The sequence below is a fragment of the Lepidochelys olivacea genome, assembly GCF_965140295.1.
Source record: "Lepidochelys olivacea isolate rLepOli2 genome assembly, chromosome: 3".
NCBI classification, from domain to species: domain Eukaryota; kingdom Metazoa; phylum Chordata; order Testudines; family Cheloniidae; genus Lepidochelys; species Lepidochelys olivacea.
The window spans coordinates 155,506,480-155,524,203 of NC_140413.1; the positions used below are offsets into that span (position 1 = coordinate 155,506,480).

General features: G+C 45.2%; 1 protein-coding gene across 1 annotated transcript in view; it reads left to right on the top strand.

Annotated features, from left to right (window-relative positions):
- The window catches only part of PLB1 (phospholipase B1), a 117,849-nt gene that overhangs the window by 81,703 nt on the left and 18,422 nt on the right, over window positions 1-17,724 (top strand). Inside the window, exons 41-50 of the mRNA XM_084623038.1 lie at window positions 78-182; window positions 2,226-2,321; window positions 3,326-3,397; window positions 6,833-6,910; window positions 9,536-9,596; window positions 10,336-10,394; window positions 13,822-13,889; window positions 14,786-14,829; window positions 15,951-16,050; window positions 17,081-17,132. Of these exons, the coding sequence (XP_084479164.1) occupies window positions 78-182; window positions 2,226-2,321; window positions 3,326-3,397; window positions 6,833-6,910; window positions 9,536-9,596; window positions 10,336-10,394; window positions 13,822-13,889; window positions 14,786-14,829; window positions 15,951-16,050; window positions 17,081-17,132 (735 nt within the window). The remainder of the gene's footprint in view (window positions 1-77; window positions 183-2,225; window positions 2,322-3,325; window positions 3,398-6,832; window positions 6,911-9,535; window positions 9,597-10,335; window positions 10,395-13,821; window positions 13,890-14,785; window positions 14,830-15,950; window positions 16,051-17,080; window positions 17,133-17,724) is intronic.

The window sequence follows — 17,724 nt, forward strand, 5'->3', positions numbered from 1 at the left end:
AGCTACATGCCCTACACACAACTTAAGGATGACAAAGTGGTTGGTGGGTTGATGATGGTCTTTTTTGTCTCTTACAGAACAGCACTTGGAAGCTAGTGGAGTCCGGCAGGTATGACACCCAGGAGAATTTCACGGTCGTACTGCAGCCTTTCTTCCGAAATACCAAGATTCCTCTTCTTCAGGTATGGCTATAGGTCACTCTCAGTAGTTAGGTTAGATGCATGCACTCACCCACCCATCTAGAGTATATGAAAGTATCAGGGTTTGCCAGGTGCTCTTGAAGTTCCCATATGAATATAATTTGGTTTGGGTATATTATGCTGTTGGAATTCCTTGAACAGTTACCAATACTTGGATTTACATAATTTGTTTTTATACCGATTACTGCTTTAACTTTTGAGAAATTATTTAAAGATTACATTTAAGATATATCTACACACACTTGTTCAGCAAGGGCAGGTGTTAGCTAAAAGGTGTTATTGTTATACTCTTATATAGTGCTTTTAATCCGTAGATTTCAAAGCACTTTGCAAAGGATACCAGTATCATCATCCCCATTTAATGATGGGGAAACTGATTAATCAAGCAGCATATGCAAATACACAGAGAGCCCTGGCCATAATGTTAGAGCTCTTAAAGCTGTCTGGCAATAACCCTCACTGTTAACTAACAGCGTCGTCATCTCTTTCTGACCCATGATCTTACTCTTCTATGCCTGTGCAGAGAGAGAGATCTACATAGTAATCAGTCCAAAATGTAATCTTAGGCAATCAGCCCTTCCCGCATCTTTGGCTGTAGGATGGGGCTCCAGTGCCTGAATAGTGACTGAAGCAAGCTAGTAAATCCAAGAACTGACACAAATCTTTTCTGAAACTTGAAAACCATTCACTGATTTTTTTCACACATCTGTGCTTCCTGATTTCAGCTGGAACTGGAAACAGATGTAGTCAAATTCCAAACAGGAGGAGCTGTGGTATTATAGGGCCAGAGGGAACCAGAAAATGCCAGAAATAACTGGTGACAAATTGCAAACGTTCAGCTTCTTCTTCTAACAAACCTTTTCTGAGACTGCAAAAATTGGGCTGAAAAATCTCACAAAATCATAGGCTTTGATTTCTGCTCAGATCAGCCTTTGTTAAAAGCCCTTCCTGTGGGTTTTGACCCTGGCTAGAAACTTGTAAATGAAAAATAATAGATGCAATTTGTTTCTGAAAAATGTTTAGACCTCAAAAATGATTTTCTTCCAGTTTTGCAAAAAAAAAAAAAATCAGATATTTTTCCATATTATATCCAAACTTGAAATGGGCCTGACCCAAAATCCTGGCTACAAACTTGGTGGAAGATCGCATACAGATCCAAAACTTGGCAGCGGGTCCTTACTTCTCTAATGAGCCAACTCAAAACACTTAATCAAAACATCCTCAAACCTTGAGGAAGTTCAGTTCTGGATCTAAACTCTGTGGCCTTAATCCATCTAATCCAAACTCTTTTATCCACCCCTAAAATCTCATGAGAAAACCAATCTCTTAAAACTTCCAAACCCAAACTGTTTCAGATATTACAAAATCAGTAATAAACTGGAGTTCCGCTCTGAAAGGTGACACTGTGGGTATACTCAGTTATGTCTGCTAACGTCAGTGACAAACAACTCTTACTGCTTTTTACTCCTGTTAGCCCTGCAGAACTGACGCTGCTGAAAAAGAGGGAGCTACAAGAGATGGAGTTTCTTCTTCTGTTGCTTCTTGTGTATCAACCGTAGACTTGTGTACTAACTTCCACCAAGCTATACCTGAGCAAACCCACTGAGGAGCATTGTGCGGTTTGCAGCACCCTTATTCCTGGTGGTGATGCATGAGAAGGAAAAGGCCCACCTTAACTCTCATATCCAAGCTGAGTTTGTGGCTGTGGCACTGGAGATCCTAGAGAGAAAGACAAAACACAGAACCCAACAATGCCATTTTTAGAGCCAGGATAGAACAGCACATTAAACATCTGAACTTTAGGGTGTTTATCCTTTTGGGGTTGGCCCATTGCTCGTACTTGGTGATCCTTCCTGGTAGTACCCCACTTCATCTCCCCAGATGGCCAGTAGGCCTTCCACATGGGAGTGTATAATGGGAATGCCAGTTACTACCAATAGCCTCTGCTCCAACTTCAGTGAACCAAAGTAATAAAGTATAAACGAACTTCTTGCACTCAGATGTCCTTTGCACTTTCCTTTTCAGGATGGGCGTGCAGATATCTCCTTCCTTGCACCAGACTGTTTCCATCTGAGTCAGAAATCCCAGTCTCAGCTCTCCAGGGCTCTCTGGAACACCATGGTAGGGATGGCATGAACTTGTATATCTGGCTCATCAACCAGAACTGATTCAAAGTATCTTTAAAATCATCTCCTTTGTGTAATAATTGCGGGACTGGGTGGCTCAGGCCACTGTTGAGGGGACCCAGACCATTCGTCTTGAGGTCACCTATTCAAATCCATCCCAGGTCAGTGTTGATTAAAGGTCTCTTCCATCTGTTGGCTAAGTGGTGAACTGAATTTGATGCATCTCAGTTCACATCCTGTTGGACAGGTGTCCACATCAACAAGAATGAAACCCATGGAATGCACTAGCTAACAGTCTCCATGAAAGAGACATTGAACACTGCCTGGGTCATGGAGACTGACTGACCTTCCTTCTCACCTTCCAGGTTGGGGCTGAGGCACATTTGTATGGCAGTGTAAGTGATGCTTGTACTGCTGTAGCCTTTGCTGTACCTGTTCTGTGGAGAAGCAGAGGACTGTAGTCTCCATGGCTGTCAGCCCAGAACCTTTCACCTACTCTAAATTCACTTTTTAAAAGGAGTTTAGTCAGGGAGGATCCCGAGTTTTTATCGAGGAACCCCTGCAGTGATGCTTATCTTTCCTTTTACTCACTGGTGCTATGACAAAAAATGGAAGATTTATCCTCACTGCCTGTCGCACTTTGTGGTTGATGCCATGTTTCAACGGAGACATAAAGTTAGACAAGGCCTTAGCCCTGGTATTCTGGTCAAATTCCAGTACAGCTACTTCTGCCTCCCTAAATTCCCCCAGCAATACAGTATGCTCCTTTACTTCCTGTTCTAAACTACTGCCTAGTGTTACTGTGCTCTGTGACACAGCTGCCACGTTCCTCCCAAGAAATGGCTGCATTTCAATCACATGCAAATCAAGAGCTATGCAATTACTGAATTTAATTAAATTTTTGAAGCACCTTTCAATTCTTTGGGTTTAAAATTGCTACAGAAATGTAAGATGAGACGACACAGCTACAAAACTAATCCTCCCCCTTTTTTTCCCCAGCTTCAACCTCTAGGGGAGAAAACTGACTTCTTTGACCTCAAGGCTAACATTACCCTGAGTTGCCCAACTCCGGTAAATTCTGTACCATTATGGAAGCAAGGGGTTGGGATGGGTGGGTTCTTGGAAAAGATCCAGTATTTTTGGAACAAGTCTGCTAAAATTCTGCTTCTCTGTTAACTGTATGTGAATATTTTCTTGCATAATAGCTCTTCAGTGTTTCTGAGTCTTATACCGTCTTACAAAAACTGACTGATAACATGGCTGAAGCGGTTTTTAGATCTTTGGCCAGATTTTTAAAGATGCCTAAAGATACAGATAGGTACCTAGTGGAATTTTCAAAGGGATTCAGAATGGATTTTCCCTTTGAACTCATTGGCAGTTAGGTGCCTAGATGTTTTTGGAAATCCCACGAGGCACCTATTGGTGTCTTTAAATGCCTTTAAAAATCTGGTCCCTAGTGACTAATACTGAAGAGGTTGCATGTATGCTTTACATGTGTATGTAGCTTTCCCCCATTGGGTGTATGGATCTAGGGAGTTTCATGTTTCCTTCAACCTCCAACACATGCATTTGTCATTGTACACCAGCTCAGCAGTTTCTTCTTTCGACAATTGGACAGCTGCTTCTCTCCCTTTCCCCCAGCCCTTTTTCTAACTTCTTCTTAAAAATTTGTGATGTATAAACTCTACTCTGCCGTGAGTTTCAGAACATCAGTGCATTCATGGACTTTTGAGCTGCTATATGACAATAGAGGGAGATGCTACTAGTTTCTTTCCTCCTTGCCCTGTACAGCAATTACCCATCTATGAATTTTTCATGTGTCTATCACCATCATCTGTGTTTCTGTCTTTCTTACCTACCTTCATTACATGAGTTTGAGCCTCCAGCCACTATTTAGTAGTAAAATCCCTACAGAGAAATCACTAGCATAGCTGATTGTCTGGAACATAACAGGAACTGCTGTAACAGATCAGACCATCTGTTCACCTGATCCAGTATCACACTTTGGGACATGACCTATAGCTGATGTTTTAGGTGAAGGTGAAAATAACAAATTTGGCCAGTTGTGCAATGAGTGAGGATTTGGGAAATTCTTTCCTGACCTCTGAAGAGATGAGCATTGAAGTTGGTGATTACCTTTATCTTACCAAGGATAACTATAAATGCTGTGAGTCAAAACTTATCCATTCCTTTTTTAAAGCCACTTCCGCTTTTTGTCTTCACCCCCTTTGACACTTTCTCAGGGTATCCAGGATTATGAGTCACCTTGTGACACCCATGCCTCAGTGAGAGAGACACTTGCTGGTGCTTACCTGGGTGTCAGCTCTTTGACACCACCACCTTGAGGCTCTGCCAGCCCTTACTTTGCCTGGCAGGTTAACCATAGGTGCACCTCAATCCCTGAGCCCCCTCGAAGCAGTCCCCTGCAGTGCCAGCCACTGGACACGTGCAGAAATTACCAGGTAAACTGCCCCCAAAGGAACAGTGCATGCGCCAGCTTGTTTGATTCAAGTGAGGATCAGCTCCAATATAGCAGCACAGCACTGAGATATGTTTATAGTGAAAATAATCCTATGTTTATTATCCAAGGCTAAGATTTAAGGGATAGCGAATAAGGATAACAATGGAAACAGAAACAGTTACATATCAAACAAAAAGTAAGTAACTTTAGACTCTAAGAAGTGTGTTATAAACAGGCTTAACCCCTCATCATCTAAAGTTGCTTTAGGTGAGAGAAACAATTTCCCAGCATCTCCAGCCAACATGTCTGGGATCCCTCTTTCATGATTGCAAAAAGCGCTGTCCTGTTTTCTTCCTCTCTGAAAGATAACAAAATATCTCCTTGCATTTTTTTTTATATTCTTCAAAGCTCATTTCTGAGCCCCAGAGACAGGACAACCCCTGTTGGTTTAGTCTCCAGTGTCTTCTCATCCCCTTGTTGACCTCATATGTAAATTGAGCTCATATTATGTTGGCTTACAATGCTTAATTTACAGAGATAGACAGGTGAAAACACATCCTAACTTCTCTCTGGAAAAAACTTGTTTTTCTCTTTGGTTGGTGACAGACTTTAAAACATATGTTCAGTACATATACACAATTACTTAAATATTCTCTCTACATACATGATGCAATGATTGAGGATCAGTATGACATATGCTTTTATTAGAGACTTCACATGATATTCTATATGGATAAATACTATGAAAGCAGTGTGCTAGGGTGGTGAGTGTCAGGTCTGCTAACAGTTGTTGTTACAGAACAGTAAACCCTTGGCCAGTTGGCATCAATGGGCTTCTGTGTCACACCCCTGAGACAGTGGGTTCCACAGATTCACTATAAACTGTGGGAGGTATTTCCTTTTTATCAGGTCCAAGTTTACTTGGTATTAATTTAATAAGGCGACCAGTTACTCTCCTTTTGCAGAAGAGTGAAAATGAATGTTGGATTTGTTTTTCCCTACATCCCTTACAATCTGATATTCAAAACGCCCTGGAAACTGTTGCCTTGCACTGTTGCTGTCTATTCTGGACCTATTCTGTGGACAAACAGGGTTTTGAAATGAGTCTTTAACATGGCAAGCCCATAGCACTTTGTGGAAGCCGTGGGTACGTGCTCATAGTGGCACTTTCCCTACTGAGACAGCTCTGATGTGAAGTCTTCATAATTGCAGTACAGTAGCTAAGTTACACGAGAGGCTGTTTCTGGGGAGTTCCATCTGTCATTTAGCATATCTGTTATTACAGAAAATGACTTCAGATTCTGATGTTCATGGGCTCCATCTGTTCCGTCCCTTTGCTTTTCTAACTCAACACAGCAGATGTTGTGTATGTGTGACTGTCATATGTGCCAGGCTATAGAGACGAAAGGTCTATAGCAAACCATTTATAAGCATAATGGGTTAATTTAAAGGATGAAAGTCTGCAAGTGAGAGGGGGGTGGATTTCTGATTTAAACCATTTGGAATAACTCTGCTCTTCCAGTAGGAAAGTCTCTTTGACCCTGCGCCTTCAGATTCTGGGTTCTGTATTACTAGTGTATTAACAATCGTGCAATTCTCATTAGGGAGAAGCAAGCCTCCTGGTAGGGGTGTTTAATCTATGAGAGTCCATGTTTCCTGAGGTAGATGCTGGGTACCAAGACCACCATCCAAATTATACAGCCACTGTGGGAAAAGGGTGAGCCGTGCATGCCAGGCTCCTCCCCGCTGAGGCAGACAGAGCTTCCCAAACTTCTCCACTCCCTAGACTGGAGTGGATAACAGATACAAACAGCCCTGCACTCTTTGAAGGGATCTGATGTGTGCTGGTGGGCTGGACCAAAGCCCCCAGATCTGAATACCCCTAAATTTTAGGGGAGGGAGTTTGTTTCAAAATCCAGATCCACACTTTGTAGCTCAGGCCATCTCTAGTTATATTATCTTTTGGCAGCAGAAATCCTGATCTATTTGCTGTCTTCTATGTCCTTGTTTGCTGCCTGATCTGTATTTCTCTCCTCACTCATCAGCACAAACCCTTCCTGGGAACATACAGGAACAGCAACTACACATACCCACCTCTGGAACCTACTAACAAGCCAATTCAGGTAATTGCCTGTATCGCTTACTGTACATTACACGTACACACATGGATGCAAAATTGCTCCTGTCTAGTGGGTGTTTTCACATCATTTGGAATTTGTAAATGGTAATTTCTTACTAGGCTTTGAACATACAAATCTCCTCCTATGTCAACAGGTATTTAAACACTTCATTTTCAAGTGTTTTTTTGCTAACACAATTGTACCAGCCAGTGCGGACTGGGAATAACTGTATTAAAACTGTTCTCAACACTAAGTCATGACAGTAACAAATCCAGTCAAGGGACACTACTGTAAGTCAGCTGCTCCAAATATACACAGTATTGGCAAGAGAACTTAGGACCTGTCAGCCCCAAAAATGCAGGCTTAGGTCACTTGTTTTAAAGGAGGGTTTATAGCCTCATCAGGCATCCAGCCACTAGAGGCAATGTAGACGGAAGTGGTGATAACAGTATGTTACATAAACTTGCAATATGTCTCCAGTTAAGATCTACTGCCTCTTAAATGAAGGCTTTACATTGCCCCATAGCAGAGAAACTACAGCAGAGGAGTTAGCATAACCAGTACACAGCTAATTCCGGGTAGGAACTGAAGAAATGTGGTGGGAACCTGCGCTTGCCACATGGCTGGAGGAGGTGTGGAGGCCTCCTAAGATAACTGAGCAGTTCTGTTGGTGTGAGTATGGCTGGGGAAGATGATTGTCCAAAGCAGTGGTCTGAGTGGCTAAGTTAGGCCTTCTTAATGAGGTCACTGCTGTTGTATAGCTCCAAGTAATGCCCAGCTGGGACTTAATTTCCAAACAAAATAGAGTGAATCCCTGCATCCATTATGGATTATAAATAAGGCTAAAATTTTGTCACAAGTATTTTTAATAAAAGTCATGGAAAGGTCACGGGGCAATAAACAAAAATTAACGGCCCCTGATCCCTTCTTGACTTTTACTATAAATACCCATGATTAAATCTGCTTTGGGGGCCCCAGGGGCTGATGGCTGTCCTGTGCTCCAGTGGCAGGGGCTGATGGCCACCAGCCCCCGCTGCCCTGAGGCTCCTGACCCCTGCTGCTCCAACAGCCTCTGGAGCGGCCCCCGGGACCATTGGTGCTCTGGGGCCGCTGCTCTGGGGCTGCCCCTAGGATCCCTGCTGCTCTGGCGGCCCGCAGGGCCACTGCACTGGGCTTCCCCAGCAGCAGCCGGTGTGGCTGGCCCCGGAGCCAACTGCTTGGGTGGCCCTGGGGTCAGCCGCACTGGCTGCTGCAGCTGTAGAAATCATGGAGGTCCTGGAAAATCACAGAAGCCATGACTTCTATGACCAGACTCACAATCTTAGTTATAAAGAACAACAGGTGATACTAGCAAGTACTGCTTCAGACTGTAACTGAAAAGGAAACCACCATTCCCCCTCCTGGCTACAGTTCACAGCAGCACCCGGGTTGCTTCTAGAAAGCTAAACAGAGAACTGGAGAAAGCCTTCCAGTTCATGATTCTTACACTTCAGTGGCCAAGTTGGAAGGATACCATGGAAGAGGGCAAGAGAGCGGCAGTAGAAGGAAAAGGAGAGAGTGGAAACTGCTTCTCCCCCCGACCCCAAAAAAATTAAACCAGCTGACCTGTCCTGGGCCTTTATAACACCCTCTAACTGGATTGTAGTCTCTCTGAGCCACACCACTGTGTTAAAGATGAGGGCAGCTACATTTGACTTGAATTTTTTTTCTGCAAATCAGGTGATACCCTCAAACTCTCACACAGCCACTGGTCAACATGGCCTTTGTCTGGGCAAGGAGTGGACACCCTTGCCCCTTATGGGACTTGCCCACTGTATCAATTTCTTTTCCTCACTGGCACATCTCTGCTTCTCAGAACACACTGTTGCTGACGTGGAGAGGCAGTGTGGGTAGAGAAGTGGGCACAGGACCATGACTCAGGCATTTCTAAGTTCAGTTCCAGGCTCTGCTACTGAATTGGCACACTATGTGACCTCTGGCTGACTACCCATCTGTGACATTTCAGAGGATAACACCTATTCTGCTTCACATGAGTACTGTAAGCATTAATTAATTGGGTTGACCGGACAATGACAATTCCATTTCATAGCAACTTTTAAGGTTTTTGAATTTGGTTTCATTCTGCATTGGAGTGAAAACAAACCATTTCAAGCATTTTGCAAAAATGATAGGGCACTGGTTTGGGAGACCCAGGTTCAATTCCCTGCTCTGCCTGATTCAGGCCAGAATTTTTCATCCTAGACCACTCTCAGTCAGGCAGAGCAAGGACTCAACCCTAGGTCTCCCACTTTCTGCGTCATTGCCCTAACCACAAGGCTAAAGAGTGTGGGAAGTTTTCTTTTCTCCTCTGCCCTCCCTTCCTAAAATAAACTATGTTGAAATCAGTACATCTCTTGACAAAACAGTATGTTTGGGTGAAATTTCATTTCACCAAAAATATTCCGACCAGCTGAATTAATCAGTATTTGGACAGCATTTCAGGATGAAAGGCAAGAACTGCCGAGCTCTCACGTAACTAGTTTGGAACACACTGAACGAATATTACAACCAAATCAAAATCCAATAAAAAATAGTTCCTAAGTATACTAATATCTCCTAACCATATGGCTGTTTGTTTTGTTGTTTAAGAATTGGGGCAGTGACCTGTCATGTCCTGCACAGAATCCATCTGAAAGTGTCCCAACATCAGGTGAGAGAGAACTTGCTTTGGGCTGAACCACTGAGAGGAGTGGTTCCTAAACTCTGTGCTTTTTAAAAGCAAAATCTTAAAACTGTATTACCGCACATGTTCGGTGAAAGGAAAACAACCAGGTTAGGCATTGTGTATCCAGCAGATAGCAAGGGCATTCTACTTTGTCAAACCCCGGCATCTTCACCAGCACAGCGGCTGCATTCTAATGGACAGACAACAGCTTGGCTGGCTTGATCTAGCCAGATGTGCCTGGTACATTTGCAGCAAAGCAGCTTTGACCAACCTGGGTGTACCTGCTTGATGAGCAGAACAGGTGTATTTTGTCCGGACATAGCCGGAATGCTTTACATCTGAGCAGTTAATAGGAAACCTATATCTAGACTTAAAGCCAATTGAAAACTGAACAGAATGAATATATGCAATTTTAAATCTATCTAATCTATTTTGGGTTTTTCTAAGGTGACATGTGAAAGGCAGTGTTAAGCTCTGTTTACTTCCCTATTACTCAAGCACATGATTTGGAGCAAGCCAGGAGGCAGAAGTGAATTGCAAGAGTTTATTCCTCAGGCTAGTTGATGACTAAGTTTGTGTAGAACCCTGGGCCCACTCCTCCTGAAGTCAGTAAAGTTTTTGCCATTGTCTGCAATGGAAGCAAGATCACCAGGCCCTTCATCCAGGATAAGATTTTCCAATGATCACTGGTAACCCTGCTTTTTTTCTTTCTTCTTCTGTCTAGTACATAAGCTACGGCCAACAGACATCAAAGTCGTAGCAGCGCTGGGAGATTCCTTGACTGTGAGTAGTAGTGCTTCCCCTGAGCCTAGAATGGGATGGGCAATTCTAGTCTCCCTGGATGTTATGGTGTCAGGCACCATCCGATGGAGAGCAAATTGTTGTGACTTGCCTAGCTGTGTCCATTTGCAGCAACAATATCTATGAGTGAATCTGGCAATTGCGAAACTGAGTAATAAATAGCCCGGACTAAAGCCAGAGGTGAGACCCAATCCTGCCAAGGTGCAGAGCTGCCTCAACTCCCCTTGGCTTCAGTAGGAGTTGAGGGGACAGAGTAACTCAAAGGGTCAGGCTCATATTGCAGATGAGGGTTCTACATGTTTCACCCTTTTGAGAGCTCTGTCGATCCATTTCAGTCTTGACCTACGGGAACCTTGGCTACTCCCACACTGAGCCTTGAGCTTTTCTTGGAGGACCTCAGTCCTGACCTACAGCACTCCCTGCTTTTCCAGCCCCACGCCCCTGAACAGGTCACTGCTTGAATTTTCCCAGGAAATCTTCTTTTTGTTACTTTTATTCTCTTGATTCATGAAACGTTTCAGAGAGAATGGAAAACCTACCCTATGAGATGAGACTCAAAGAGCGTGGCGTGTTTAACCTAACAAAACAAAGGTCATGGGGAGATAGGATTGCTCCCTATAAATACATCCGAGGGATAAATACAGGGAGGGAGAGGAGTTATTTAAGTTAAGCTCCAATGTGGACACAAGAACAAATGGATATAAATGCCATCAACAAGTGTAGGCTTGAAATTAGGCGAAGTTTTCTAACCATCAGAGGAGTAAAAAGAAAAGGAGGACTTGTGGCACCTTAGAGACTAACCAATTTATTTGAGCATGAGCTTTCGTGAGCTACAGCTCACTTCATCGGATGCATACCATGGAAACTGCAGCAGACTTTATATATACACAGAGAATATGAAACAATACCTCCTCCCACCCCACTGTCCTGCTGGTAATAGGGGAGGAGGTATTGTTTCATATTCTCTGTGTGTATATAAAGTCTGCTGCAGTTTCCACGGTATGCATCTGATGAAGTGAGCTGTAGCTCACGAAAGCTCATGCTCAAATAAATTGGTTAGTCTCTAAGGTGCCACAAGTACTCCTTTTCTTTTTGCGAATACAGACTAACACGGCTGTTACTCTGAAACCATCAGAGGAGTGACGTTCTGGAACAACCTTTCAAGGGGAGCAGTGGGGGCAAAAAACCTAACTGACTTCAAGACTGAGCTCGATAAATTTATCGAGGGGCTGGCATGATGGGACTGCCTACAATGGCACATAGCCAATCTGCCGCTGCTAGCAGCCAATATCTCTAACGGCCGGTGATGGGACACTAGATGGGGAGGGCGCTGAGTTACTACAGAGAATTCTCTCCCAGGTGCAGTGGCCCTGGAACCCTTTTAATAGTTGGGGTGCTGAAAGCCAGCCCCTTGCCCCTGTTAACCCCTCTCCCCCAGCTGGGGCCAGGAGCAGTGCTGTGTCTCTAGGAGGGGGAACCCGGACAGGGGTAAGGGGACAATAGTTGGGGGCAGGCATTAGGCCCGCAGCCAGGACCCTGCGTGCGGAGCCAGTATAAGAGCTCTGGCCACAGGGCCGGCAGCCGGGACCTTGGGAGCAGGGGGGTGAGTGCGGGGCCCCAGGCACATGGGGCCAGGGATCGGGGCTAGTGCCCCAAGAGTAGAGCCCTGGGCACAGGGCTCCGGGCACAGGGCCAGCGGCTGGGAAGAGGGCTGGCAGCTGGGACCCGAGCCCCGGGCGTGGGGCCAGTGGATGGGGAGCATGGTTATTGGCCAGGACCCAAGCCGTGGAGTGAGGAGTGGAGGCCTGGGCATAGGGCCAATGGCCCCGCGTAAAACCTGGGGGTGCTGCAGCACCCCGCGTACCCCTACTTCCCGTGCCTATGTCCAGGTGTCTGGCTGGCAGGTCTTACCCACATGCTCAGGGTCTCACTGATGGCCATATTTGGGGTCGGGAAGGAATATTTCTCAGGTCAGAGATCCTGGGATTTTTCCACCTTCCTCCACAGCATGGGGCACGGGTCACTTGAAAGTTTAAACTAGTATAAATGGTGGATTCTCCGTAACTTGCAGTCTTTAAACCATGATTTGAGGATTTCAGTAATTCAGCCAGAGGTTAGGGGTCTATTACAGGACACGCTTCCATCCCTGCTCCGCCCCCAGAACAGCTCTGCCTCCAATCCCCTTCAGCCCCCAGTCCTGCTCTGCTCCAGGCCCAGCTCTGCCTTCATTCCCTCTCTGCTCCTACTGCACCTCCATTCCTCCCCCTGCTCCGGCCCCAGCCCAGCTCTGCCCTCAGCATTCCTGCTCCACTCCCAGACCAGCACTGCCTCTAGCCCCCACTTCTGCCCCAGCCCTGCCTTCAGCCCAAACTCCACTGCTGAGTAAGCCTTGGCTGTGTAGTAATGGAGGGGGAGCATGGACAGATTCCACTACTAGTAAAGGAGGGCACAACTGAAAATGTTTGAGCACCACCAGCCTTGAAGACCCAGCTAAAACACTGGGTCAGGCAGTGTCCTAGGTGTCAAGTGGATAGTGAACCAGAGTTTAGTTTTCTTGGGTGATTAAAAATAGTGTGAATTAGTAATGGGGATGTCTTGTCTCTTACTCCTCTGTTGACTTATTCAAAACTAGAGCATGGTGGGAATTTTTTCCATCAAAAAAAATTTTTGATTGGGAAATGTGATTTCACCCACCCCTCAGGAAAATGACAATTTTGCTGAAGTTTGTTTTATTTATTTCCATCAGGAAAATCAAAATGTTCATTTAAAATCTGATCAACATTAACCTACACCCCCCTGAGCTGCCACAGTGCCTCATGGAGTTGTAGTTCTGGAGCTTTGTGTCCCTATTCTCCCCTATGGGCTGACTCCTCGACTGGACTACATCTCCCATGGTACACCACAGTCTCCTTCTGGCTCAGCTACCATGGTACATCATGGGAGTCTCATGACCACAGTGCATAATGGGAAATACAGTCCTGCCAGGGAATCTGGTGCTTAGGGGACAATGGGGGCATAAGGCATCCAAACTACAATTCCAATGAGCCACTGCAGTGGCTTAGGAGAATGCAGAATAATATGGAACTGAGCCGAAACAAAATGTTTTAACATTTCAAAATGAATTTTTCTAGTTTTCATTGCACAAAAATATTAGCTATTTTGACTTTTCTTTCTGATTCAGGACTAAACCAAATGTCAAAATATTGGAATTTCCTGTGGGACAGAAATTCTGGTCTTTCAGCCAATTCTATTCAGTACATTTCAACTAACCCTTTAAATGACCCATTCAGTAGCAACAGCGTAGGCCAGTAGAGCTCAGCCCACGGGAGGACAAAGCCATTCCTGCTTCGCGCAACTTCCTCTGCTTGTCATCTTGCCATTTCATAAATGATTCTCACTGTCCTTCCAGACTGCTGTAGGAGCCAAAGCAACCAGCCTGAATGACCTGCAAACAGCCTGGAGAGGACTTTCCTGGAGGTGAAACACACAGCAGCTCTGGGTGGAAGTGCGTGTATGTGAGAGAACGGGAGTTTGCCTGGAATGTGCGTGCGCTGCCGTGGGTGGCTGCTTCTGGATGAGTGTGACTGTGCCCGTAAACATGTTGGGAATGACAGATTTAGAGGGATTATTCTACAGTCCATATAGCAGAATCCCAGATAGCTGCTTGGCAGGCATCAGTGCAATCTGTGCACCTTGAACAGCTGCTCACAAATACAGTAGGTACCAGTGAGGTTAGACTGCACAGCTCTGATGGGGCAGTGTGCGACTTGCCTCTTTATGATGGGCAGCATCAGAATAAGTGGAAAATAAGTGCTCTGTTGGCAGTCTATAAGGCTGTCTACACTACAACCTGTGTCGGCTAACTTATGTTGCTCAGGGGTGTGAATAAACCACCCCCACGATTGACATAAGTTACACTGACATACGTGCTCATATGCACAGCGCTGTGTTGGCAGGAGAGCTTCTCCCACCGACATAGCTTCTGCTGTTCAGAGGTGGGTTTTTTATGCCAGCGGGAGAGCGCTCTCCCGTTGGCATAGAGCGTCTTCACCAGACACACTGCAATGGCGCAGCTGCGTCAGTACAGCGGTGCAGATGCAGCGCTGCCCATTTAGACATGGCCTAAGGCTGTGTGCACTGCCTCAGCTGCAGCCCTGTTTGACTTGATCTGAAATCTCCCTTTCAATACTTTCCCTGAATTCACACTTGACCTGTGGTTTATCCCCTTATTCCTGGTTGAGGCTTTTCTTTTTTTTTTTCTCCCTGAGCTGATACAGCAGCAACTTATGGTGACCAGACAACGGATGGTATGTGCTTACAGTATTAACCCCGCTGACTGTTTGATTCTGTTCTTTCCTCCCACCGCTCCGTAGCATTGGAGGTGATGGAACTCTGGAGGCTCACACGACTTTACCCAGTGAGTATTTTGAAAATCCCCAAAGTTGGGAAGGGGAAAGGCACTCTTTGCTCCAAGACTGGGCCAGGCAAATGCTGGAAAGTTTGTGCTGGCTTCCCACCTTCCTTAGACAGGACACAGGATGCACATCTGTTGTGGATCTGAGGAATTTATTCATACCCCAGGTCAACATTGGGGAGAACTCCTCTGCTAAAAGTTTGAGTCAGTTCCTCCGTTTGACGGTTCTGGATGGGGCTGTAACATCAGCTCTGCTGAACAGGTGAGGGACAGATTATAGGAGGAAATGACTGACATGACACAAATCCAAAGCAGATGCTCTTCCTTTATTTCTATCTGTTGCCTCCAGTGACAAAGTGGAAACCTTGCAGGAGCTGTGGGCTACTGATGCACTACAGAGCAATTGATGGTCCATGGAGTGCTGGTCACATGATGATGGCTCATCCTTATTTCCAGCTCCTAAACTGGTCTAAAAGAAGCTAATAATAATTTAAATATTTACCTAGCACTAGTATTATTCTATGTACGCAATTGTTGTAGTTGCCATGGAGATTACAAAAGGGAGGGGAAGTGGTCCTTGTGACCATGAATTGGAGGGAGCTTGGTCCATGACAGTTCTTCTATTAATATGCGATCCATGCTCTGGAACAGTCTGACAATGCCTGAGAGTGTGTAGGATTTTATTTCAATCATTATCTTATATCCATGTGCCATGGGCATCACTCAGTTTTAAAGAAAAATTGGAGTCTGTTTATACTGTGTGAAGTATTGTAAATGTACTGCTAACTACAAAGAGGCTTTGAACTCCACCTACTGCATTATAGACACAGTAACAATAATAATAATTTGCATATATAATACCTTCCAGCTGAGGATCTGAATCAATTCTACAAACATTAATTAAAGTATTGTTTCACCTTTGTGAGATAGGTGTCATTACCTCCAATGTGTATATGGAGAAACCGAGGCACAGATAGGTTAAGTGCCCAAAGTCTCAGTGAACATGTCTTGACTTTTAGCCCCATGCCTCAACCACAAGACTGGCATGTGGGTTCTGTAGGAGGGGATGCTGATCCTTGCTCGCAGTGCAAAGGATAACCAGCATGTCTTCTCCTGTCTTTAAGATATTTTGAAAAAGTTTAATTCAGAACTCTTCGGCTTCTCCACTGGCACTGAAAAGGAAACAGCCGGGTTCAACTCAGCCGTGGGAGGAGCCAAAGCAAAGTAAGCATAATCACACCCTAGTCAGGGAGATAGTGGGATGTGGAGCTGGTGGACTGGCAGCATCCCAAGCCTGTGGTCACTCTTGAGTTAATACTAATTATCAAACTTTAAAGGCTGATCCTATCTATACTGTACATAAATCTCTATGGTATAATATTCTTTCTTCTGAATATTTGAGGAGTGTGTGTTTGTTTATGACTTTTTCTACATGGGAGAGATGTCATCTTTTGACTAGAACTTCCTATCCCATATCTTCCGAGTCCAATACCGGTGCTTTAACCACAAGACACTCCTTATTCCCACAGTGAATTTTCCCATAAGTCTTTTACATGTAGGTCACTGGCTCAGTGTCAGACCAGGGCGGTAAAGACCCGAAAGCCACTGCCATGTCCCAGCTGTTGGATGACTTCTGGGTAACGAGATGGAATGTCACAGCCCAGTGCCTAATGAATAGGAGCCCATTATCAGCATTAAAAGCTATCCTGGCTAGCAGCACCAGCAGAGCAGCAGAGGATTGAATGAGCTATGGAGACTGAACTCCCCTAACCCTGGAGAATGACTCCTTCAGAGCCACTGATAGGTAAAATGTGCAGGCAGCCTCTATTGCCATTGCACACAATCTATGGCTACACAGAGGACTTCAGTCTCCAGGACTGTCGATCCAGTGCCTTTCACCAGCACTCCATTTACTTGAAAGCAAGTTAGCCAGCAAAGCTCGCATGGATGTGAAATACCTTGTCTCCAAGAGCAGGTTTGGGAATTGAATGTTTTCTTCCAAACACAATCCATTTGCGCCAGTCCTTCAAGAAGAATAACTCATCTCAGTCGCTCATGGCTGGAGCCCTTGCAGCTCAGATTATTCTATAATTGTTCTCTCATGTACGCCATCACTTTCCCTGCGTGGCCCTGGTGGTCCTGAAGTTCCATAAAATGGGGCCAGGAGGAGAAATCGAAGCCTTCCCAAGTTGTGTTCATTCTGCTCATCATTTCAGAACAAGGATCTGAATGCTCTTCTTTCCTGTCTCCATAGCAGTATGTCAACCCAGGCGCGTGAACTGGTGGAGCTAATGAGAGGCAGCTCAGTAAGTGCATAGCTTCTATAACCTGTGTAACATGTTTGGGTGGTGGGGAGAGGCGGGTTTCACAGCTGGAGAAAGGATAAAGGCATTTCTCACTGGTGTCAAGGTGTGTGTGCAGTGGGTGGATCACGGCAGCCAGGAAATTGTTACTCCGTTCTCTATATTAACCCTGATCGGGCCTGGGTTCCCATTGCACCAGCTGCTGAACAACCACATAGGAAGATGCAGTCCCTGCCCTGTAGAACTAAAAATGTCATTTAAGACAAGGTGCAACAAATGAGTGTAACAAAGAATAGGAGAGAGATGGGTACAGGACCCAGAGTTACAGAGGTGAGCAATGGCCTAACTTAATGGTTCTGAGCCATTCAAAAGTTGGAGCAAGGAAGATGGGAGGGTACACAGGTAGGTTGGAGAAAAGGGAAGGGACTGGGATACTAGTATGAATGGTGGCCAGGGGACTGGAATGGGGAGGAGAGAGTTAAGAGCAGGGGCAAAGATGAAAGCAGGTGGCCTGGTGAGGATGTGGAGTCAAAAACCTGTGAATTAAAACAGGCAGAAGCAGTGAGCCACGTGTCTGGTGTAGAGGAACTGCCCC